This window comes from Dunckerocampus dactyliophorus, chromosome 1 (assembly GCF_027744805.1).
Source record: "Dunckerocampus dactyliophorus isolate RoL2022-P2 chromosome 1, RoL_Ddac_1.1, whole genome shotgun sequence".
NCBI lineage: Eukaryota > Metazoa > Chordata > Actinopteri > Syngnathiformes > Syngnathidae > Dunckerocampus > Dunckerocampus dactyliophorus.
Window position 1 is genome coordinate 39425698 of NC_072819.1, and position 25631 is coordinate 39451328.

Sequence of the window (25631 nt, forward strand, 5' to 3'; positions counted from 1 at the left end):
GTCAGATTTACATCCAACATACCTTTTCTCATTGTGGTGCTTGAGGGTTAAAACAGACTCCTCCATAGAACAAAATGAATTTATTCCACAATATAAACTATGCCATGTCCACACTGAGCATCCTACACCAAGTTACACGCTGCCACGTGAGCATTCTTTCCCTTCAACCTGCTACTCTGCAGCTGCCACCCATCCACTTGTGTAGCTTTCTGTACATCACACCATTGCTATGGCACTAACAATTTGATGTAGACCCATTTATGTCAAATTATTGCTGAGATAAATAAACCTATTCTACAAAAATGGGAATAATTATATTAAGATGCATGTACTAAACATTGGAATTAAAAAACAAACGGTGGGATAGAGAGGAAAAAAGTTGACTCAATTCAATTTTGCTAAGCATGCAACGAGGCCCCAGAGAAGAAGATAATAACCCTTGATCAACCATTTACCTTTACTATACTGGGTTTGTTTGAAGTAAGACTCCTGGCATCCCATGCAAGTACATATCACATCCTGCGTTATTTTTTTTTTCCATTTTGACAGCCACAAACAATCCATAAGAAGTAAATATATATATAATATGTATGTAAAAAATAGAAAAAAAGAAAAATAACTAAACAATATAGTTCTGGACAACAAGTGAAAGAGAAGATAGCACCATTGTTACAAAAAGGTTGGACATATGTGGCAGAGTGTGACTAGTGGCACCTCAACAACTGTCATTTGGGAAAAATCTCTTCATTTACTCTTGTGTCTGTTGCTCAGTGTACATCGGACACAAATGTAGTCCTCCTTCTCCGCCATCTCAGCAGTGACACCAACACAGATTTGGTGAAACCACTGGTTGCAGCTGCCGTCACACTGGACCCAGTCCACCTGCGGGAAGAAACACTGTCTTTGAGACATTACTGTAAAACGTCATTACTAAATAAATAAATAAAACTAATTACTAAATAAATAAATAAAATTAAATTTAAAAAAAAAAAAAATATATATATATATATATATATATATATATAATATATATATATATTTTTTTTTCTTCATACATTTTGACATTATTCCCCACCTCATCCCCCTCTGGAAGCTGACACATCTCTGCAGGACACATAGCCATGTCTTCATCGGACTCGTCCGACTGTGAGATATCAGATCGTGGTGAGGACAGGTTTGAGGCTGGTCTGCGCTGTAATTGCTTTTTATTAATCTTCTGTCTTTTGTAAGAGTGCTTTCTGTCTCTCCCCTTGGTATTTACAGCTTCCCTCTCTAAATGCCTCTTTGATTTCTTCTGTGGAACAAACACAGGTTCCCTCATGTCACCGTCCTAAAAAAACAAAACAGCAAGTTAGCAAACACACAAACATATTCTTCTTAAAAACGTGTCTTACAGGGCATATCATTTGATAGCTGAATGTGGTACCTGGTGGAGGTTTTTTCCCTGAGAGTTAAATTGTATATGTTGATCGCAGTCCGTGAGGTCGTCCTGCGGTGGAGACACACAAGTGTTTGTGTGCTGGCTTGTGGCTCTGTCCAATAAAACATGGTGGAGGGTCTGGACCTCTGGTAATGACACTTGGAGTAGGAGACCTTCCACCATCAGCTCCTCCAGGTCCTGACTCAAGCCTGTCAGACAAATACACACAACATACACAACACAAGTATGAGACATACAGAAATGGGAAGGAAAAAGTGTTAAGACTTTATCAGTAAATGCGAAACATGACACTGACCCTGCAGTGGGATGCATCTCTGCTCGGTATAGAAGACAGTCTGAGCAGGATTTGTCTTGTTCCACTCTGGAGTCAAACAAGGAGCCTGTAAAAAACAACAAAGTAACAACCTTGAATCACTCAAAATGACAACATACAAACCCAAAAGTGGCACAAGGAGATAGTGAGCGACCTGAGTGTTCTTGTAAGTGTCTGTGGAGCCAGATGCACAACGGGTCAAAGTGGGGGGTGATTCCGCTTCATTTTCCAGTTCAGTCAAATTGCAAGACTGTAGAAATTCTTGAGCTTGATGCTGCCAGTTAACTGTCCTCTCAACCAGGTGGTGCAGTGCGTCACCCTCCGCCAGGCGAACCTTCAGATGCCTCAGGGAAGAGACTAGGGGGAGAACTTTGTCTAACGAGGGTTTTCTGGATCGCTGACACTGGGGACACAGCCATGGCGGTGTTTCACTGAGGTCTGATTGGCTCCTGACACACACGCTGTGGAAGGCATCTCTGCACAGTTCGCACTGCAACATTGCTCCCATGAGTATCTTCTGACAGACACACACCTTCAAATCCATGCAGTCTGCAGTAGGGAGGAGTTTTGACTCATTTGCCACTCTTAGATTAGAGATGGCCTCCATCTCCCTGACCCGCAGATCCTCCAGAGTTGCATACTGAAAATGAAGAGAAAAGTTGGTTAGTTATTTTAAGAATGACTTATTTTAAGGAATAGGCATTTTAACTGTGTTTTTAACATGTATTAAGTATGTATTACTCAACTGTAGGAAGTAACAGCATTATTTGAAGTAAGGCATCCATTTGAGAGCATGACATTTGTATAAATGCTTGTTTATGGCTGAGCATGCTATTGTCTGTTGCTTTGTCAAGGGAATGTATAACTGCTTCCCATAAGCAGTTGCTATTTGTGTGTCCTTTCATTCTTAATGCCCATCAATAATGAAGTACAGCTGAAGGATGACTAATTGTTCTCTACTTAATTTTCTGCACCTACTTGAACAGAGCAAACAAGTAGTCAAGAGTGAGCACTCTGGCATCTATGTATATTAAAGTTCCCCTGTTGTAAGGCTGTGATGATTTTTTTTGCATGTTTTATTAAGTGATTTCTTTCTCTTTAACGCGCTTATAATGGCTTGGTATGAGAAAGAATACAGCTAAATTATTTTAACGAAGCTCTCCAACTTGTCTGCTACTTGGGTATACGACAATGTGAGGAAAACAAAAGTGTCAGAGGTGATGATGGAGAGAGGATTTACCCAATGACAGCACTTATTTTTTTTCTGATGGGAAAAAAGGAGGCGTCTATTTGAGGTGATTAAGTTGACGATGCACCCGACAATTACTTGAGTGTCTTATTAGAAGGGTAGCCAACTATTTGAGGATAAACTGTATGTTTTTGAGTCTTTTTCCACCCATATTTGTAGTTTACTACAACTCACAGCAGAGGCTGAATCCTTGGCGTCTGAAAGAGCTTTCTCTACGTCATTGGCAGTGTTGAGTCTCAGAGGTTTCTTCTTATTACTTTTAGGCGATTCCTTCCCTTTCTTGGCCTTCCTCTTAGGAGAGCCTTCATTTCCAACCTCACATCTTGGACACAGAACCTGTGATGAAGAACGCAAGAGTAAGGCATCCTGTCTTTTTGTGGCTACAATAACCATTTTTTAGTGTTTTACCTCAAGCAGGGAATGGGCAGTGTCTTTCTGAAGGAAAACTAAAGCAGCAGATTCTTTCCAGTCTTGTACCTCTGCCATTAAAGACTCCAGTCTATCCAAGGGCTCCAGGTGGATTTGAATGGCTTGTCCTCGTAACACCATGTTAGATAAATTTTCCACCATTAGTATGCAATCGTTAGCCTGAAAAACAACAAGTTCTCATGGGTTACACATGCAAAAAATGTAAAAATATAATAGTCAAGTGTGTCCTGACCTGAAGTTGCTCAGCTTCCTGAAGCCATTCTTGAGCTTTTCTGATGGTGTCTTTCAGGAGAAGGCAATTTGGGAGGTGAGCTGAGATTCCAGACGCCTCCTCAGCAGCAGCACAAAGGGTCTCAATGGAGTGAGGTGGTCTGTTGGGCAGTAAAATATTATATAATGAAACACTGCAGGGGGAAAAAAAGTGGACAAAATGGTTTCCAAGATCACATTCATCAAGAGAACTGTCGCTGCATTGTCTTCATTCCACACAGGAAATGTATTGTTCAAAGACAAAACACGTTGAAAAGATTTTGGTCACAAAATTGTTGTTTTCAAAACTAAGACTTCAGTGTATGAAATTTCCCCCCATGAGAATAAATGTGTTTGCAAATTTTAACAGAATGAAACTCAGCATGGCAACTATGCATGGCAAAGAACATCACTTTTGAAAAATGTAAAGTTTAAGCTCTAAGTTAAGATGGAGAGATGCACATTCTTCATAGCCATGCCATTAAAAGCGAATTGTGACAGTAAATGCTGAACAGCACGAGTGGAATGAGGGGCGGAACTAAACGTAATGCTCACTTTTTGTTGATCTGGTTGAATATTCTAGCCACAGCTTTTTGCACTAGCTGGAATTACAATGAAGCACAATCAGGAGCACTGATGTGAAATGAAATCATTCAAATACAGTAAGTGCAAAGACCCAGACAGAAAGTGAGACATGACTAGTAAAAACAAAGAAAGATATTAAGGTTTTGAATAAAGCTACAATTAGGAGCTTGGATGTTTTTGCATCTTTGGAAATAGATATAAACACCATGACGCGTCATTTGATCAGCAGCCTTTACCTGGATTTCAGAAGACTGCTCGCCTTGTCCTCCCAATGTTCTGACACTGTCAGAAGCTCCTGAAGGCGTGCCATGGCTTTTTCCACGGTTGAGTGCGGTGCCAGGCCCACGCCCTGGTCTATGAGCCTTCGCATGGTTTCCAAAGTCAGTGTTGCAGGCTGGATACTGGCTTGCTCCACCCCCTCTAGCCAGCGGGCCTGCTCTAGCCTCTCCCTTAAGCGAGGCAGCTCAGGCAGATCCACGTCAAAGTCAAAGCTGACATCTAATAGGTTCTGGATCTCGGCAACACTGGGCATCTTGTCTGCAAGGACCTTCTCGCTGTGTTGCTGGAAGTCTTCAATGCGATTCAAGAGTACCTACAAAACACACATTCAAACATAGTGAGCAATACTCTGAGGGCAAACTGTTGTAGCAGGAGTATGACCTGGCTCCGTGAACCTGAACCTACCTTCAACAAGGGGGCTTGAGGGAGGCTGCAGGAGAGGTTATACAGTTGCCTTACAAATGAACTCAGCTCCTCCACAGTCAGTTGACTGCGGGATTTCCCACTGCCACACTGATACCTTGGGAATAGTTTCCAATCAACCTCTTTAGCCATACTTGATATAACAAATGTAAAAGGTCCATTATACAAGCAGCATCTTTTAAATAATGTTACCTGGTCTGCCTCTTTCCGTTCAACAGCTGCTGCGCCACCGAGGAGCACTTTTCTGCATCTTGGGTGACCAGACGCAGCCGACGCAGCAGGTCATTGTCGGGGAACAGCTTGGATTCTGATTCAGCGAGAAGAGAGCGAAAGACTGGCAGGCCTGAGGAAAGAAAACCTTGGTAATCACAGTCCAACACATTCACACATAAATGATCCATGTTCTTGTTATTCATCATTTTTAGTGCTTGTGATTTGGACTGGCCAAATGCATTTTTGCTTTTCTTTGGCTTACCTTTTTTCTTTTCCAGTTTAGCCTCTACAGTCTCTGACACACGAGAAGCCCATTCATCATACTGTTCAGCTCGCTGTTGCACAGCATTCATCATGGGTAACAGGTCCTCCAGTGCGTATCTATAACTACAAGAGGAAAATTTTATATTCACACATTTAGTTAGAAGCCACGTTATTAATTATACTCATCTTAGCTTGCCATCTGAGCTTGCTGTGGGTCCTGTGGGACTTACTTCAGTGTGTAGTTGGTGACTGGGCAGGAGCAGAGGTCGCTGATGTGATGCAGACAGACCAGCACTCCTGGGCTACATGTACAGGTGATGGCAGACAAGTAACAGGTAGTCCGGCACTTGATGCACTGTCGTTCGTCGTCCTGGAGATTATCGTATTTTGCCTCCTGCCAGTGGACTACTCCCTGAAAATGTGAGGGTCAAATCAGTGTGATTATTATTGAGGGGCATGTTTGATCAGCAGTTAATACGGGTGTCACAAGATCTCACGAGATTAAAACGTGACAAGATTTCTCGTTCAGAAAAAAAATGTCTTGTGGGTACTACGCTTGGGATGATAAAAAATAAATTAATTACTGACACAATAAATGAAACTGAACTGGATAATTTTGCCAGGCTCAAAACATTGCCATGTGCATGAGTTTCTGTTTTGCTTATCTCTCGCCTCCAAACAGTCAGGAAGAGAGTTCACTCTGTGCATTGGTTTCCGCACCTTGGCGCGTTTGTTCCATTGAGCAACGGCATGAACAGAGTGAGCCCTTTTGTCAGTAATGCAGCCTCTTGTCTCGGTGGGTTGGAGGCGGGGCTGCTAGCATACACACTGAGTTCAGAAGAGTGTAACGTAGTAGAAATTAAATTAGTAGATTGCAATACCCTGTATACTGCCATATATTTTTTACATTTTTTCATTGTACTTTTCGTAAAAGTAATGTTAAAATCTCATCTTGCCTCGTTCTCGTAGACACAATCTTGTGTATCGTGTGTCTCGTGACACCCCCAGCAGGTAACTATTTCTACTTTACCATTTTTGTCACTTTTTCCCTCAGTTCTTTCTCTTCCAGGATCATAATGCCCATATCCTTGTGGACAGCAGATGCCAGGACCACATCAAGGGTGTCTGCTTTTGCTGCCATGTTGCACACCATCTCATCATGGGAGAAAACATTGTACCGGTGTAACATGCGATAGTGGTCAACACATTGTCTTCCAAGAGGCATCTGGAATTACAGAAAGATAAGAGAAATGGTTTGCCTGGTACATGTCTCTCCATGAAATTAAACTGACAGGTTAGATTGGTGGCCTTTTTTGAACAAAAATCAGTGACGTGCAGTCAGGGGAGCCAGGTGAGGCAGAGCCTTTTAATATTTTCTTAAAAGGTAAAAATACCTGAGTGTGTGCATTTCCCGATCAAATATAGGGCACAAACCGGGCGTGAGGCAGAAGCAGCAACAAGCCCTTTCTCAGCATGTCGCAAACACTATGTTTGCACAAAGATTTATTATACACCATGACCTTCTACAGCCTGTGTTATGTCTTTAATCTGAATGTGTGACATAATTATTCTTGCTGATCGGACAATAAACTGCAGAAAAAAGTCAGAAGGTGAGGCACAGTACACAGCTCTTACCCAGTCAACAGTGCAAAAGTTGACTGCCTCTGCAAAGTTAAAGCCTTGATTGAAGCCACTGTGGTAGGCTCTGGGAAACGTGACAACAAACTCACCAGCACACTGGTTTGTTCTATAAATCTGACAGAGAAACAAAAAAATGAGGATACGTTTCATAAGATTATCTGTGCCGTGTTACAACTGTACAAACACATACTGGGACACCGTGAGCCATCAGGGTGTTGGGGTTCATGATGGTGACAAGCTGGTGCAACAGGTCGGGCTGAGACTCGAACAGCTCTGGAGCCAGTTTCCTCATCACCCCCTCGAGCTGCTCTGCAGCAAAACCGGGAGCTCCATACCATGTTTTGGGTTCCCCCCTTTGAGTGAATAAAATATACATGAACCATAAATAAAGGATGTAAAGTCATTTCCACATCACCCTTTGCAGATGTTTTTGTACCAATGCAGGTAGTTGATTGAGTAGCTCCAATGGTCCTCGATGTGCCAACAAAAGGAGGAGAAGCACATGCCAACATAGAGCCAGGGCAATGTCATTCCGCAGATGTCCGCTGTGACATGAGTGAGTACGGATGGATTCATCATTGCCAAGTTGTTGAGGTTCCACCCACACTTGAGGTATTTCTACATGGGACAACAGACACAGATCAATAATCAAATAACTAGACATAACCATCATATCTGATCCATTGCATGACCTTGTTTTCAATCCATTTATGTTTTGTGTGATGTGAGCTACATGATGAGCAGTTTACCTCATCAGCAGGAGAAACCTTAAACTTTCCATTAGGAATGGGGAATCCACTCCCAAACTCTTTTGAAGCTATATCTGCTCCATATTCAACAGTAACATCCTCCTCGATGGCTCCCACTAAGCGCCAGAACTCTTTTTCCACCAGCTCTGTAGGAACCATCTGCAAGATACATCAACAGAAACAATTACTTTGGGGATTTATATTTCTTGATTTTGTTAGTGTTCTACTTACATGAACTGGCATATTAAAATAATCTGATTTGAATGCATCGGCCATTTGCCCAAAAGCACGCAGGGAATAGTCTCTGTAAGCCTGCTCAAAGCCAAATGCTTCATGAGGTTTGTTGCACTCCTGAAAGAATAAGAAATGTGGAGAAATAAATAACTAAATTAATTACACACACACACACACACACACACACACAGATGCAGTATTACCTCTGTTTTCATACACCCCGGTTTTCAAAGAAAATAATTGCAAATACAGGTATGTCTCATTTTTGTACACTGCCTCTCTTGTCGTGCGGCCAAACACCGCGCCTAACAAACCAGTCCGTTGCCCATTCCGCGAAACTGACTGCTCAAACAAAGCATTCCACGTGCCGGTGACTGAGTCTTGTCGTGTTGCGCAAGTCCAACTGTGCTCATAACGTGACTTTTATGACAAAATGTGCCTGTTAGCCTACTCTCTACTCCCACCCGGAAGTCATTGTCCTCCAGCTCCGTTGCCCCTATGACATCAACACTGTTTGACTCTGTAATTCTTTGTTAAATAATACAGTTACACCACAAGTCTGCAAAGGCTACAAAATAACCCACCAAGGGGCCAGAGAAAGTTGCAAATGCCAGCAGGTTGATAAGGACGATGAGAAACACTATTGAATTCAAGAAAGAAGTCGTAGCAAACCACAAAGGCGGGTGTCCATGTGGCTATCCCTTCCCCTCACCACTCATCGTCATCTTTAACAACAAGTGTCTCCAACAAAAGGTAAAAGTGATATTAAATGTTAATTTATCCATGTAATTTGCCATTTGTATGTATTTCGCATTGTTTTCTGAGTGTAGAACTGAAATTATTGTCTAAACAATGTGGTTTGTGTTAATATTTTTGGGTGTCTTGAACTGATTAATTGGATGTACATTATTAAAAATGTATTCAGTTTTCGACAGACCCTTTGGAATGGATTAATGACAAAAACTGAGGTACTACTGTATAGTATTACAGTCTCCCTCGCCACACTGCGGTTTGAATTTTGTGGCTTTACTCTAATCACGGTTTTTTCAAACATATATTAACAAATCATGCTGTTTGCATATTTAAGCAAATTTGACATACTTTTGCCTAATTTAAGTATTTTCAAGCTTAAAAATGGCTAAATTAACTAACTAAATGAACTAAAATATAAATACGAGGCAGAAGACGCGTTCTAATTGTGAATGTAGTATTCTACATTGGTCACTAGGTGTCAGTAATTGTTCAGTAACACAAGCACCAAACTTGATCGCACAAACAGCGGGCACTAGGTAACACATTTACTGCGACACACGGGTGGAAGTTTTATTTATGTGTTAAATTGCTTATTTTCTCCGATTATATCTACTATATTGGATAATACGAGCCAAGCCAAGGTGACTATATCAGCTCTAATAATGTTAAAAATCGTATTTACAAGATGATTAACAGGTTTTCTATGCTATAATTACGAAAATATTTCATTTATAAAGAAGGAATCCTACTTCTCTGAAATTCACTTATCAGCCGGGTCTGGAACCAATTAGGTCATTCAATCCCAGCCATTTTTCAAAAGACAATTCCTTCTGTACTGGCCATTTGAAATTATTTTTAGCTATCTTTCAAGGCACACAAAATACTGTGTTCTATGGGTATATAAACATGGAACCTACCAAAAGAAAGAAAGAAAAGAAGTTTGTTTCTACCGTTCTACTGTTGTTTTTTCCGTTCTTTAGTAATCAGCAGTAGAACATAGGTAAGTTTCATGAAAATATCAGTTGCCAACTAAAAACGGAAGAAAACCAGCTTTTTCTAAAAAGTTACGTTTCAAAATATCTAAACAAATCTACCACAACATTAACAACACAAAAATTGGTTGTTTTACATCAAAATAACAATTTAATTACAAACATAACACCATGAACTATTTACAATTTTCACATTTGGAACTAAACTGTGTGTACACGCGTTAAAAATGTCCCTACACGCTACCCTCCTCCTTCTTCCACTTCCTGCTGTCATGTAGGTTTTTTCCATTCAAATTCACATGCCGAGCTTTTATGAAATTCACTTCTGCCACATTGTGGCCGTTTTTATGGCTTAGAACTGCTCTAAAATTGACATCTATTAGTGTACAGTTGCGTCATCACCTGTTTTTGCCTCTCACAGAAAAAAGGTGGCTTACAAAACCCGTTTTTGGGATCGGGCGTTCGGTTTTTAAAAAATGTATAAATCAGTCTTTGGTATTGAGTTAACCACGGAAACAAGGGATTTCTGTACACCGTTATGAGTGTATATTCTATGTCATTGTTTACTTAGATTGCTGATTAAAACAAAACAATTTGCATCTGTCATCAATTAACTTCACCTGAGCCAGGCACTTGGGGCACCTCCAGTCTCCCCTGGGGACGTCATGTAGAGGGGGGATGAGGCAGAAAGTGTGGTAGCTGTCGTCACAGCCATCACATAGCAACAGGCGGTCTTCGTCTCCCCCACTGCCACACACCAGACAGACAACCAGGTCCACCTGGAGAATGCAGTAAAGGCTCCTAATGAATCTGCCGCAGCAGTACTGGTGATTCATAACACATTAGTAATCCCTAAGAAGGGTCTGGAACGTTATTTCTTTTCATTTTTTATCGTTTTTAATGTGAGAAAAATATTCTTTCAGATGTCACATTCCAATTTGAACAAAATCTTCTTTGCTCGACACTGAATTATTCATAATTCAATGCATTTCTGCTAGTTATTCTAGACATTTTTGTTTCTTCTTTTAAATATTACAAATTGATGATGAATGATGACTAGAGCTCTAAAAACTTGATAATAGAGAGAAATGCAATTCTGTTGTTGGGTGGTAATTAGGGATGTCCTGATTCACATTTTTTGGCTTCTGATCAGATTTTTTTTTGTTTTGTTTGTTTTTTTTAATAATAAGCTTTTGTTACAAACATGATTTTGTGGAATTGAATATGGTTATGAAAATGGGTCTTCAAAGCATTAAAATAATGCAAAGAAAGTATTGCTGAATTTACTTTTTTTATGACACAGCATGACCAACAATATTGTTTGGCTTTTGTAACAAACCTCTGAGTCAGGTCCCTAATCCAATAAAAGATAATATTGGGAAAAATGGGTGTGCAAAATACTTTTAGGGTAGGACTAATCATTTGACATGGTTATAGATCAATTTGTGGTGTAATTTAGAATAAGATTTTTTTTTAACAAACTCTCTCAGGGCCCTATGAAATCTCTTTTATGTTTTCCCAAATTCCGTTTTCTCAGTTTTTAAATTTTTTTTTTTTTAACCCTTGGAGTGTGTGCTATTTGGGTTAGTGAATAAAATGCCAAAATCCTTACATTTATTGATGCAATGCATTATTGGCCCATTTTGTCCAGTAATTGAGAAATGGATGTAGCTTATCTAACTTTTCTAATGGGATGTCAGCCTCAGAACATATTGTTACAAAATCACAAACTGTAATGCCCGTGCTTGTGATTAAGGAAGATGTAGTCACAGATTTAATTCCAATCTCGTTTTTAATGTAAGATGTTTTAATGACACCCTTATTTCGTTTACACAATTAGACAAATGTGACAAAGAGCGCTCATATTTGAAAGGCCGGAATGTGTTGTGTGTGTGTTGAGAATGGCAATTGACGGTTGATGCGCGCTGGGTACAAGAATAAACAAGAATAAATCACTCAGAACCTGCACGTCATCAGTGGGAAATATAAAATGGTCCTTACATCTAAGCAGTAAAACAGTGAAAATATACTCATCTAATATACATGTACTCATCCAGCCTGAGTCGCTCGCGCACAAACACATACTGTACACACAGCTGCACTAGTTAAACTAAACGAACCCTGCTTGCTTCCATTCACGCTCCGCAACATAGGAGTTTCCAAGGTTTTTTGCCGCCATTTCTACATGTTTAGTAGTGTTTGTGCGGTCACTATAATAAGCAACCAGCGAGTTACGAACGTGACACGGCAACCGGATCGTCCCGATCTCGTGGTGGAAGCCAATATTATCCGATTTTCACAGCACCGATTTTATACAGCAGATCGGCAGCCGATCCCGATCCTGAAGATTGGATCAGGACATCCCTAGAGGTAATGATAGATTAAACTAAAATAAATACAGAGATTCAAGAGAGGGAGATTGTACTGACTGGGCTTGGAGGAACAGGGGGGATGTATTTCTTGTAGCGTTGCTTGAATTTATCTGCTGCTTCAATTATTTGTTCCTTGCTTTCAACTGGCTCCTGATTCACTAGAATGGGAATCTCTCTCTCTGCAAGACAGCCGGAAACACCAGTGAGCCATAAGCCAACACCTGTCAAAAGAACCACTGCAGTACAGGCACTTATTGGGTTGTCTTCGATTGTGTGTTCTAGAGCCTCACCTGGTTCGGGCTTAGCAACAAAAGAGCCCATTCTCCTCCTCAAGTTCGGCCGACTGTCACCTGGCTCGCCTGGTTCAATCTTCACACAGATTGACTATTAAAAAGGCAAAGATACAGGCAATTTGAAACAACTAAATCTGTGTGGAGAGTCTGCAAAGTTGCACATTTTAGTGAACAGTCCCCACCTCAGACTTCATGCGCTTTCCTCTGCGAGCGCTGGGGCAAGACTCGGGCGTCTGAATGGGCTGCCGTAGTGCTGGATCCTGCAGCAAGAGCTCCTTGCTGTCAACCTGCTCCAAACTTTCTACTTTCTGTTCTTCTCTCTCTGCTAGCTGGACTGGCTTTTGAACACACTGAAGCAAATAATGCAGATGTCAGAACTATAGTTCAGTGGTTATTAAAAGGGCGACAATATTAGAAAGCAGCTTTTATTGTAGCAATGTGCAGTAAATGTGAGGTCAAAATGGCAGAAACTGATCATCTTATATTATCTTAGATCAGGGGTGTCCAAAATGCGGCCTGGGGGCCAATTTGGGGCTGCTTTTTTATTGGCTCGCGGCACATTCTAACAAGAATACTTAAAAAAAATATTTTAAAAAAGCAAAAATTTAAAAATCAAAGTCAAAATATTAAGAGAAAAAGATTGTAATCTAATGACAAAAAGTTGTAATTTTGCAAAGATAACACATTATGCGGAAACATACTGTATTTTAGTTTCATACTGTTGAAATATTAAAGAAAAGAAGATGTTATTTTTTAAAAGTCGTAATATTATGAAACAAACTAAATAATGAACGAAGTTGCAATTTTTGGAGAATTAGGTTACGAAAAAAGTTACAAAGTTCCAAGAATTAAGTCAACAATATTATGGGAATAAAGCCAAAATTATGAGAAAAAACATTTACAAGAAGAAAGTTGAAATTGTTAGAAAACAACAAAAAACAGCTACAATTTTACAAGAATAAAGTAAAAATATTGAGAAAGGAAGTCGTAGACTGTGAAAAAAGTAGCAATTTTACAGGAATAAACTTGTAATATCATGAGGAAAAATAATGGAATTTTAGTTGCATTGAGTTGAAGTATGAAAGAAAAAATTTATTTTTGAAAAGTTATTTTTGAAAAGTCATAATATTATGAGAAATAAAATAAAGTTGTAATTTTTGAAAAATTGGATTGGGGAAAAAAAATCGTAGTATTACAGGAATAAAGTCAAAATATTATGGGAATACTACTACTACTAATAATAAAGTCATCATTACGAGGAGAAAATTTACAAGAAGAAAGTTTAAATTGTTGAAAAACTAAAAGACAAATGAAAAGCAGCTATAATTTTAGGAGAATAACGTCAAAATATTAAGAGAAAAAACACAATATTACGGAGTTGAATTATATATACCCTCTTAGCATATCTACATGTGTTAAGTGTGTTGGTTTACAAAATATCAAAGTGGCCCTTGCATCCTTTCGTTTTTCAGTATACAGCCCTCAGTGGAAAAAGTTTGGACACCCCTGGCTTCCTGCAACAATGTAATTCAGCAGTCAAAAGGCAGAAAGGTCAAAAGTAGGATGTGGTTATAGTGCGACTTAATCAGAGAGCACAGAAAGAAAAGAAGCAACATGCCAACCTAGAAGACAATAAAATTGAGCTGAAAAAATGCAGAGAAATGTATTTGAGCCTCAAATAAATAGAATATACTTATATTTAGACTGATTTATCTTTTTCAAAATATACGGTTTACCTGCCACAGTAACATTGGTATCCTGATAAGTGCTATGAGGTAGACTCACTTAAGCAGGTGAAACAAGTTCTATGAAGTCATGTCAGCATTAAAATAACATTCCCGGTATTTCTGCAAGCAGTAGACTGTATAACCCAGCCACAGATGAAAATGCATCTTGTTAATTAAGCGTCTTCATAATATGACACAAACATACCTTTTCAAGCTCAGGATCAGCCTCCAAACGCATCAGTTTGGAAGCTGCCTCTGGTGCCTGAGGCAAGAGAGAGCTTATGTAATTAAACAATTTAGCGTGACCTGCCCCAGGAGGTCACGTGGCACCAATCCAATGATCTTGCATGAGCTCTCTTGCATGATAACATATATACTGTACATATTTACATAATTAATAATTAGGCATCAGACAACAAAATCAAAAAGGGTAAAAGTGAATAAAATAGCACACAAACACTAAAACAATGTTTCCCTGCACATGATATGAAAGCATTATCTAACCAGATCACATGGCTAGAAAGTGAAAAGAAAGTGAAACACAAATGTCCGACATGGCACGATTAAACAAGTGACTGGATTAAATGGTTTTCAAATATAGTATAGCGTAGCTATGTTTCATAAGGAATAAAATATGCTTTCGGTGTTTGACTTACCAGCAGGTTTGCGCCACTCTGAAAGAGATTGTAGGGGTAGAGCGTTTTCTCATAATGTCCTCGCAAGTGCGAGCCAACTGCTTTACCGGGGGCAAAGCCCATCTGCATCGCAATCTTGGTCCATCGTCTGTCCCGACAGACAATGTCAAATCCACCTTCGTCTGCTACCAGCTGGCCATGACAGTGATGGGGAGGTTAGTGAGGCAATTAAAACAGTTCTGCAAGGCCAAGTTATATGACTTACCTTATTTAGCTGGTATAAATCCAAAATCTTCCTGTCCACGTGGGGAATCTTCAGGGCACATCCCTGCAAATCCCAGAATTTGGCAATCTGGTCCAAAAAATTGAGCTTGACTCTGGTCTGAGCCTGGGAGGACATAGAGGCAATCACATCAGTTAATTTCAAACTATTAACCTAGCCAAGAAAAATGGCTGCCACACATCTTTGAGCAAAGGCTGCCTTTAACCCAATAAAATGTTATGGTCATTCATTTTCTATTTAAATATACAGCTGGGCTTTCTGGATCTCATTTTTTTCTTAGTTTGTCTTGATTCCACCGTGCATTTTTAGTTGTCAAACAATATGGTAAGATTATTATTCTTTATTGTATCCCCACATACACTTACAAAGCATACAGTAATTGGATGACAGGAAATCAAGAAAGTTAAAAACACCTGAAACAGTTCTGACTAAATATATGCAAACTCACCTCCAGTTCATTGAGTCTCTGAATGCGAGGAACAAAATGAAGCCTGTCAATATCGCAAGCAAACGGAGGCTGCCAACCCTAAACGGCAACAGAAGCATAACAGCACATCAGCCTTTGTCTGGAAGTGTATATGAAAGAAGGGCATGTTTTTTTATTTGTATGAGTCAATTGAAATAGTATTTTTATATTTTAGTATTTAATTTCATGATACTGTACCTAAAGGGCTTTTCACCTTTCTTTTAAAACTTCTTCACCCTAAACAAAACTCAAATCGGGCATGTAAACTACTAAAGATGCATGTCCAGTTTGACACAATACTAAGGCCTGTTGACAAGAGGGGAACACAGTGATCTTGTTGGGTTTTGTAACGCAGAAAAATATGAGCTCGGTGCTTACAATAAAGATGATCGGTCACAAAAGGGGAGGCCCCAAGTTTTTGTTACAAGTCAGTAGCCTACATCCCCCACTGGCATACAAAATGGCCAGATGGAAGACTCAGTCAGTAGGCCAGCTTACCACAAAGCCAACATGGAGGACAACACCCTACAAGACAAGCTCATGCATGGACATCTGCTCGTTTTAAAGCAATCATAATGACGTCCAGTCAAAATTGTTATGTTGTATGCAAGTAGTTACACCTCAAATCCCAAAAGGCATAATGTTTTGTTTTTTTTTAAACAACATTGGTAAGTGTGATTACATAACATGTTGTCCTTGTTGTTCTGCCATTAGAGAATGTTTGAAAATAACCTATACCATCCTATTAATGGACATCGTCCTGAAGAATAAATGCACAGCCACTGTTCAATTTATAATCTGCCAACTGACAAGTGATGGATCACACGCTGACCATATCGTGATCCTCTTCAGCAAATAATCTAGGGAGACATACGGGTCCAAATGGTGGCACAGTATATGTATTTTACGATTATGCCCTCGACCTCAGCAGGATGGCTTCCGCATAGCTGCCGATGGCAACACAGTGTGCTACAACATCATGACAGGTTGGTTGGGAGCTGCTAGCCAGCACTATCTTGCTAGCTCAAAGAGTCAGTAGACGCACCGCCGAGGCTTTGTCGCCACACGGCGATTAACGACAAAACACCCCCTAAAACACGTCTGTAATACTTGTTAGAAGTCTACGCTAGCTCAAAGCAGGCTGCTTACCGTGCTAATGATGCCGAATGAGAAGCAGCTAGCCGTGGCAGCACAAAGAATGAACCTAGCCTTTCATCCGCCATGTTGAACAGTCCCTTTAAATCCCACAGTGGTCGCTCCATCTCCGAGTCTAGCATCCACATCCAAGCGACCTCTTAACATCCGCGAGCACACTCACCTGAGGCGGCCGGACTTTGCAAATGCCCGTTTTCTCAGCGATGGGACGGATCTTATTGATGAAGGCATACGGGTCTGCAAATTCTTCCCAGCTGGGCTCGAACACCGGGCACTCCGGAGGAGGCTTGAACTCGTCCGGCCGAGCCTGGCTCATCATTTCGGACCGACTCGGTTGCTCCGACAGCACAGGTCACGTCTTCCAAACGGAGTGTTCGGTGTGTGTGTGTACGCGCGCGCGCACGTATGTGTTTATTTCGTTATTTACTGACAGGCCCAGTGGCAGCTAGTCGACATCAAAACGAGATGAGGCAGCTGACACGCACATCCACGCACTGTGGAGAGAATGTTCCAAGGCAGTGAGCACGTCCGCTCAAAAAAATAGACACCAAACAGTTGCTCATAATATCTTCATGGCTTGACAGTCTACTCAAAGTCTGCACTTTAAACAACTTTAAATAAACGTAAAACAACTTTCAATATTGCACTTTGTATTTTTACTAATCTCTGTACCACTGTGCACTGTGGAGTCAACAGGGTTTAGTTATTGTCTTTGTAACTATAAACTTATAATCAGTTTAACCCTTTCACAGCCTCAAAGTTGAATTCATACATAGATTACCATCAAGACAAATGTGTATATATTCTGTTTGTCACACATTATCTCCAAATGTCTCTGAATTGAAGAGTATGGCACCAACTTGTCTGGGATTATATATTGCTGTTATGTTTTGTTCAAAATGAAGAGATTTAATTTTAAACAATCACTAAAACGCCGTCATCAATTTGTAGGCTACAATAATAATCACACACACATAATCACATGCTTATTATTTTTTTGTTGTATTTTCACATAGATAAAGTGTGTAAAACATTTTAAATTATTTGTGTCTAGAAATAATACTACTACTAATAATAATGATGATGATGGATATTTTCTTCTTTATGGAGCGTTTTCTGTTTACGCTGGCGCGGATGAATATATTCAGGTGACACCTTAAAAAAGGCTGCCGGAACTAATTTTTTAAATGGACGTCTTCTAACGTCAAATAGTAACATTATCAATCTAATCGAAGAATAATTTGAGCATACATACTACAAACGACTCTTTACTTCAGTTAAGTTTTTTTTAATAAAGGGTTTGACGGAGAAATACACGTAGATTCAAACACCAAAGGCAGAGTCCTGCTGAGTTGCTGTCAACAGTGGTAAAATGGTGTGTTTATTTGCATAATATACAGAAGGCCCAAAGTTTGGACACACCATGTCATTCAATGCGTTTTATTTATTTCCATGACTATTTGCATTGTAGATTCTCAATACTATGAATGAACACATGTGGAATCATGTACTTAACAAAAAAATGTGAAATAACTTTAAATATGTCTTATATTTTAGATTCCTCAAAGTGGCCACCCTTTGCTTTTTTGATAGCCCTGCAAACCCTTTAGTTTTCTCTCAATGAGGTTCTCACCTGAAATGGTTTTCACTTCACAGGTGTGCCTTATCAGGGTTACTTAGTGGAATTTCTTGCCTTATTAATGGGGTTGGGACCGTCAGTTGTGTGTGTCCAAACTTTTGGCCTGTACTGTATGTGTAATCAACCCAAATAAGATTTTCCAACATAAAATTCTAGTCAAAGATGCTCCCACTGCAAAGCCCAAATGTTTATTTTTAATGTATAGACTCAACTTGACAGAATCAGACTGCAAAGCTGCAAAAACATTATGTAAAGCTCAGAGATTATTTTTTTCATCGTAACAACATAACATAACCGCAAATTATGTAATGAAAAACATGCAAATTTCAATATTCTTGGTCCTCGTCGTAATTTTCAGAGTCAATGCTGCTGTGTCCGAGCTCCTGGTAGTCCTTCTCAAGACAGGCCAGGTCCTCTCTGGCCTCGGCAAACTCTCCCTCCTCCATACCCTCACCTACGTACCAGTGGACAAAGGCCCGCTTGGCGTACATCAGGTCAAACTTGTGGTCAAGGCGAGACCAGGCCTCAGCAATGGCTGTGGTGTTGCTCAGCATGCACACCGCCCGCTGGACTTTGGCCAAGTCTCCTCCAGGTACTGCAGTTGGAGGCTGATGATTGATGCCAACCTGTTCAGACAAAACAGTGAGTAAGATGATGCAGTTCATATTTGACCTCATCACAATAGGGGGAATAATTGATTTTGTAAGCTTACCCCCTTACAAAGACATGAATAGTCCATCATTTTTTTTTATAGGGTGTCTATTTTAACAAAGCAGAATAGAAAAAGCTGAATATGACCCCAACAACACCATCAATATCCCGAAACATAAGGCAAAGTGTAACACAGTTCAACCTTGCACCGTGGCCCAGGTTCAAATCTGCATCCACTGGTCTAAGCCCGAGTTGGCAACTCGTCATCTAACGCGGCTCTAAAGGCGGCAGGGTCTACCAATGTACTTTCCTACAGCCACACCAGCTGTCAACCATTACACAAGGCAACAAAACAGTGGCCCAAAGAGAAGCACATTAATATCACACGGTGGCCTAGACAGTCTCCGAACCCTAATCTACAGAAATTCTGTAGAGAGATGTGCGAAACCCTGGTGACCGACTTCAAGAAACATCTAACTTCTGTGCTTGCCAACAAGGCTCTGTCCAAGTACTAAGTCACATTTTGCTTTAGGATCAAATACTTATTTCACTCAATGAAATACAAATCAATCTCTAGTCTTTGTTTAATGTTTTTCTGGATTTTTTGTTGACATTCTGTCTCTCTGTTAAAATAAAACTACCATAAAATGTCTGCACTGTTCATGTTTTTGTAAAAGGTTAAACTTATTTCCTGTTGTTCACCTTAAAACCAGTTGGGCACCAGTCAACAAACTGAATGGAGCGTCTGGTCTTGATATTTGCAATGGCGGCATTGACATCCTTTGGGAGGACGTCGCCTCGGTACAGCATGCAGCATGCCATGTACATGCCATGACGAGGATCGCACTTGACCATCTGATTGGTTGGCTCAAAGCAGGCGCTTGTGATCTCGGACACGGACAGCTGCTCGTGGTACGCCTTCTCAGCGGAGATGATGGGAGAGTACGTAACCAGAGGGAAGTGGATACGTGGAAATGGGACCAGGTTGGTCTGGAACTCCATCAGATCAACATTAAGGGCGCCGTCAAAACGGAGTGAGGCGGTAATTGAGGAAACAATCTGGCCGATCAGTCTGTTAAGGTTGATGTAACCAGGACTCTCAATGTCAATGTTGCGTTGACAGATGTCATAGATGGCCTCGTTGTCCACCATGAAGGCGCAGTCAGAATGTTCCAAGGTGGTATGCGTGGTCAGGACGGCGTTGTACGGCTCCACCACAGCAGTGGACACCTGGGGAGCAGGGTACACCGCAAACTCCAGCTTAGACTTCTTGTTGTAGTCAACAGAAAGACGTTCCATTAGCAGGGAAGTGAATCCTGATCCGGTTCCTCCTCCAAAACTGTGGAAGACAAGAAAGCCCTGCAGACCTGCACATTGGTCGGTCTGGGGAGAGTGACACAGGGATACAATAGTCACTGCCTCATGTAAAGTTTTGTTTTAGTTAATTTATCATTACACAGTGGTAGCCCAACACAAAGTAGTTTTTTAAAAAGTTAAAATACCATATTGACCTGTTTTTTTTTTCCTAAAAAAGTCGGCAACAGACGAATCATCTAGAGATTTATAGATGCAAGCCAACAGGTGGTGCCAAAAGACTTCTCCCGAGTGAGTCTGAGCTTTTCTTCCTGTCACTCACACACACTGCAGACATGTGACAAACAGGCTGGCTTGTAAAAAGTGTCTCAAAGGTCGGGCAAGTTAGAAAACAACAGTGGAGGAGTCGAGCAGTTAAGAAACATGATGAATGAAATATGAGACTTGAAACACGATTTAACTGATATTGAGACATTAAGTCACATATTTTCCAAAAAATGACAAGTCTTAAAAAAAAGTCTATAAAAGATGGGTTGTCTAGTGGGGATTTATACATGCAAAGCAGCAGGCGATGACAAATGACTTCTTCCCAAGCCAGTCAGAGTTTTTCTTCCTGTCACCCACACCGACCACTGACATTAAGACTGAACGGTGATCAGTGAAGCAGAGTCATCAAATTACTTTTGAGCAGCTAAGAAATATATCCTTTTAAGTTATTATTAAGATTGTATATATGTCCAGGCTTTTATTTCACAGATTTGTTTCGGATTGTCTTTTTGAAAAATATTTTTCCAAAAACAGTTCTTGAAAAACAGGGGTTGTCTTATACTCATGGTTGTCGTATATCCGGGTCAATACGCAAAATTAGCCTTAATGTGCAGTGAAAATGTATGTTGGACAAGTAGTTTTTTGGAAGATTGCGTATAAATCGCATGTTTGAACACTTAATGTGTCAAGTTTTCAGACTGACAACTGACCATTTTGCGAATGCGCTCGATGACTCTATCAATGATGTCTTTACCAACGGTGTAATGACCACGGGCGTAGTTGTTGGCTGCATCCTCCTTTCCAGAGATCAGCTGCTCTGGATGGAAAAGATCTTTGTACTTTCCCACTCTCACTTCATCTGAAAAGAAATCATACCATATCATGACATGGCATACTGTATATCGTATTATATGAAATCTCATATACAGTGTCATATGTTGGTACATCTCACCGACCACTGTGGGCTCCAGGTCAACGTATAATGCCCTTGGAACATGACGTCCAGAACTGCCAGTATTGAAGAAGGTATTGAAGGGGTCTTCACGAGAGTTTGGGGCCACAGGTCTGTTCAGGAAGTTCCCATCGGGGCTGACATCGTGTTCGAGGCAGAAGAGCTCCCAGCATGCATTTCCTGTCTGCACACCTGCCTGACCCACATGAATGCAGATGCACTCTCTCTGTGAACAAAAGGAAAAAACAGGTTGAGAAGCACAAAGTTGTGTTTCCCAAAAAGTGCTAAACCTCTATTTTTTTTAAAAACCATAACAAACCCAACAACTAAAAATTTTGGCGGGTGAAATCAATGTGGTGTCAAAATGTAGACAGCAAACAAATACAAATACACGTCAGAAGAAAAGGTTTTAAATATCTGCAGACATTTTGGAAATAATCTTTTCTACATATTTACACAGAAGGGAGCACATATATAAAAATAACCCTTCGCACTCGCATTCATACATATGGACAATTTAGAATATCCAGATAAGCTAGCATGCATATTTTTGGAATGTTGGAGGAAGCCGGAGTACCCAGAGAGAACCCATGCATGCACGGGGGGAGAACATGCAAACTCCACACCGAGCTGTTCCAACGAAGATACAAACTCACAATCTCCTGACTGCAAGGCCAACAAGCCACTGTGCGGCCCTGCTGTCCACCTATCCAATGGATTTCAAAGGAAAACTATGTTGTTCTATAATAGCGCTACCCCACAATATTCCACTAAAAATATCAAAGGATGCAGGCCATGTTGATATATTTAATTATTTATCTTAATTAATTAATTATTAATTATTTCTTATATTATCCAAAAAATGCTTGTATCATTCCGGTTTCCTCCCACATTTCACATTCCAAAACATGCGACTCTAAATCGTCCATAGGTATGAATGTGAGTGTGAATGGTTGTTTGTCTATATGTACCCTGCGATTGGCGGGCGACCAATCCAGGGTGTACCCCGCCTCTTGCCCAAAGTCAGCTGGGATAGGCTCCAGCATACTCCCGCAACCCTAACGAGGATAAGCGGCATAGAAAATGGATGGATGGATGGATGGATGCTGGTATCAATCCTAAATGCTAAGAAGTTGATTAAAAATAGCATTGTGTAATTTGCATCAACATGTCTACTTTTTTTCCCATAAATTACACCTTTTTGCTCTTTTTTTCCTTTTTTTTTTTTTTTTGGATTTGTAGTTTTAGAATCTGCAACAGGCCAATAAAATATTTCCTGCGAGCCGCAAAGGGCCCCGGGCTGCACTTTGGACACCCCTGTTCATAAAAATGTAGTTTTTCACAATTAGACAAAGCAAAATTTCCGACTTATTTTAAAATGTGCTGTTTCTCTCATATCCCATTTTAGGTTTTAAAAATGTCAAAAACCAGAACGGGCTTTTACAACCACTTTACTGTTGCTTCTCCTGCAAGTATTTCCAGTCAAGTTTCAACATGTTGAGAGTTTCAGCTTTTGCTTTGCTTGGAAGACAAACATCAAATATGATTTTTGACTCTTGAGTGGCAACTGTAAAGCACAGATAGAGTAAAGTTTGGACATGATACAAAAAAATACACAAAAAAACGGCAAAACATATTTCAGGAGCGACCATACAATACATTTTGAGTATGGCGTTAAAGATAATCATCGTTATTGTTGATGCTTATGCACGCACAGTGTAATGCACAGTTAAACGACCACCATCACTTCTATTTTTAGAGTGTAAATTATGCTTTCATGGAACCAACCATTCAACAGAGATGTTACATTTCAGGAAAAGAAGAAATCTGATTTGGCGTGGCAAGACTAAATCTAATTATTCTCACCATGTTGCTGCTGTCAGACCTGAAAGTTAAATGTCAGTCAAAGAGTCTCCAAACCGACGCTTTAATTCCCCTGCAGTCTGGAGATGAGCGTCTGTCAAAGCTTGTCTAGCAGGTCAGCTGTGTCTGGCGCTCTTTGTGCGTCTTGTCTGTCCCGCTGCTGAGGAGGCTCTCAGTGGATGGAAGGGGGGGGGGAGTTTCCTCCTTCATCTGCTTCCTGAAAGTCTTGTTTTACTCACATACAGTTGGCTTTTATTCAACAATACAATGAGTTTGAAATAGACTTTCAGTTTAAAGAGCGTTCACAGAAATGAGTATGCAGCATACCTCGGCAGACATAAGTTTTAGGAGTTGGATGGAAATCTTTTGCAGTCACCTTCATTTGCTGTTTATTTGCGGGTCATGCTGACTTCACTTTTGTCTTCTGTAAGTGAAAAGCGTGCTCTCTCGGCTCGGCTCATGAGTTGTTCCTTTCCTTCCCCATATTTTCCTCTTCCCTTCATTCTGATACAAGTCGACCATGGCTTTGTGTCTCCAACAAATGCAATTTCAGAACACAGGAGGGTTCATTCTAATCTGGCTGTCCTGTTCTTCAATGGTGTACCCTTCGAATTTACTTTCAAGAAGGTATTTTTTTATTATTGCCGTATTGCCGTGAGAATCAACTCTAGTCTGTAAAACCTCAACGGCTTCAGTTTGACAGACTGACACAGGCTACGCCACTCGATGCCAACATGTTTGATTACTCCCTCATCAAACCCATTGCCGTTCCACTTCTCTTGCATCTTTGTTTACACGCTTTGTCTAGCTGTTACTGGCGGCAGCTATCTCACTCGCTACAGTTATTCGCCTAGCTTCTGGTCTTCAGACTGCAAATATGACTGTTTATCACAGTGACATTTTGTTTTTAAAACAAACAAGCAATGCGGTTATTTTGGAGCTCGTTTTTGTCCCACGAGGAAGTGGATATCACATTCGTGGGCCGCGTACTAACTTTTTCAAGTGTCTCTGAACAATTTTGTTGTCTTGTTGTCATACTTATTATACCTTGTCCTCGAAACAAGTTGTTTGTTGTTTAGGGGTTTAATGAACATAAACATAATGTGTCCAGCCTTATAATGCTGCTACCATCACCGGGGTCTCTTAGCTTGCCAGCGGATTTTGAGTAGCTCACAAAGGCTCAAAAAATGTTTGCTTCAACTCTTAGTCGTTTTTTTTTAATGATAACTGTTGAATTAATACTTTATGCCTTTATATAATGACAAATGAGCACAAAATAGCCAGCCATAAATAAAAACACAAATATGACAGCTCTAATAGTGATGAAAGTTGGAGACCCCTGCAACCTGGACACTCAATTTATTCTCTTCTAAATTAAGCAGGACACTTTTCTATTTCATAAAGACATTTATTTATATTATTTGAGTCTGTTCACTTTGTTATCTTTAACTAAAAAATAAATTATCTAACCATTTATTGGCCATGTATTGATACTACTCCAAAATATGCATCAAATTAAATTCACGTTTGCGTTAAGTAGTACAAAAATCCTTTCATAAAAAATAAAGGCAAAAAAAACAAAATTTAAACAAAAGCAAAAACACTATCCGCCCAAAAGTTTATTCTTTAATAATTGCCTATTTGCCAGGGGCCCTAGGAATTGTACAGTTAATCCATGGGATTGGTATCGGCCAATCTCACGCATGGATAATTGGTATCAGAATCGGCAGCATAAAATCCTGATGGGAACATCCCTAGAATTTATTGATTATTGAACAAAGACACATCTAACTTCTACTATTCTTCACCTATGCAATTAATGTTTTTTTCCCCACCATGAAAAGGATTCTACGATCATGCACGTTTGCTCTCTAAATATTATTACCTCCTGCAAAAAGAAACCCAGAACCTTTCGTAAGAAAATGCAGTCACACCTCCAGTTTTATTTAAAAATTTTCTGCAAAAATGTGCCTGTTTTTGTACACTGTCTAGTGTTTTGTACAATATCGCACATCAACTAATCTTCCCTGTACTGTATTGTTCCGCGAAATTGAGTGCCCAAACAATATCACCCTATGTGTTGCTGACTCACTGTGCGTGCATTTTTTTTATTGAGTGGGACTGCTAAATAACCCACCATGGGGCCAAAGAAAGTTGGGAGTGCCAACAATTTGATATAGGTGAGAACACTATTGAATGA

General features: G+C 40.1%; 2 protein-coding genes across 7 annotated transcripts; both read right to left on the reverse strand.

Annotated features, from left to right (window-relative positions):
• Positions 1 to 63: 63 nt before the first annotated feature.
• kdm5bb (lysine (K)-specific demethylase 5Bb) lies at positions 64 to 17250 on the reverse strand. 3 transcript variants are annotated; one of them, XM_054775133.1, is made up of 28 exons: positions 16909 to 17250; positions 15573 to 15650; positions 15107 to 15229; positions 14863 to 15033; positions 14412 to 14468; positions 12662 to 12829; positions 12477 to 12570; positions 12244 to 12365; positions 10435 to 10593; positions 8067 to 8186; positions 7836 to 7994; positions 7523 to 7704; positions 7277 to 7439; positions 7081 to 7200; positions 6476 to 6670; positions 5676 to 5857; positions 5444 to 5568; positions 5161 to 5311; positions 4951 to 5065; positions 4503 to 4858; positions 3665 to 3803; positions 3412 to 3591; positions 3178 to 3339; positions 1909 to 2394; positions 1737 to 1821; positions 1427 to 1629; positions 1076 to 1330; positions 64 to 882 (listed from the first exon to the last, which is right to left on the reverse strand). In XM_054775133.1, the coding sequence occupies exons 1-28, from the start codon at positions 17062 to 17064 to the stop codon at positions 745 to 747; spliced, it is 4644 nt and encodes a 1547-aa protein (XP_054631108.1). In that variant the 5' UTR covers positions 17065 to 17250; the 3' UTR covers positions 64 to 744. The 3 variants fall into 3 exon arrangements, with proteins under 3 accessions (XP_054631108.1, XP_054631126.1, XP_054631118.1); XM_054775151.1 differs by lacking the exon at positions 16909 to 17250 and adding an exon at positions 16740 to 16846; XM_054775143.1 differs by lacking the exon at positions 14412 to 14468.
• Positions 17251 to 18032: 782 nt separating this feature from the next.
• Positions 18033 to 25548, reverse strand: tuba5 (tubulin alpha 5). Of its 4 annotated transcripts, XM_054775814.1 has the most exons (5): positions 23435 to 25548; positions 21569 to 21794; positions 21327 to 21475; positions 19738 to 20418; positions 18033 to 19010 (listed from the first exon to the last, which is right to left on the reverse strand). In XM_054775814.1, exons 1-5 carry the CDS (start codon positions 23435 to 23437, stop codon positions 18711 to 18713), a joined length of 1359 nt encoding a protein of 452 aa, XP_054631789.1. In that variant the 5' UTR covers positions 23438 to 25548; the 3' UTR covers positions 18033 to 18710. The 4 variants fall into 4 exon arrangements, with proteins under 4 accessions (XP_054631789.1, XP_054631707.1, XP_054631866.1 ...); XM_054775732.1 differs by having other exon boundaries at positions 21327 to 21794; XM_054775891.1 differs by lacking the exon at positions 23435 to 25548 and having other exon boundaries at positions 21371 to 21475; positions 21569 to 21716.
• Positions 25549 to 25631: the final 83 nt, after the last annotated feature.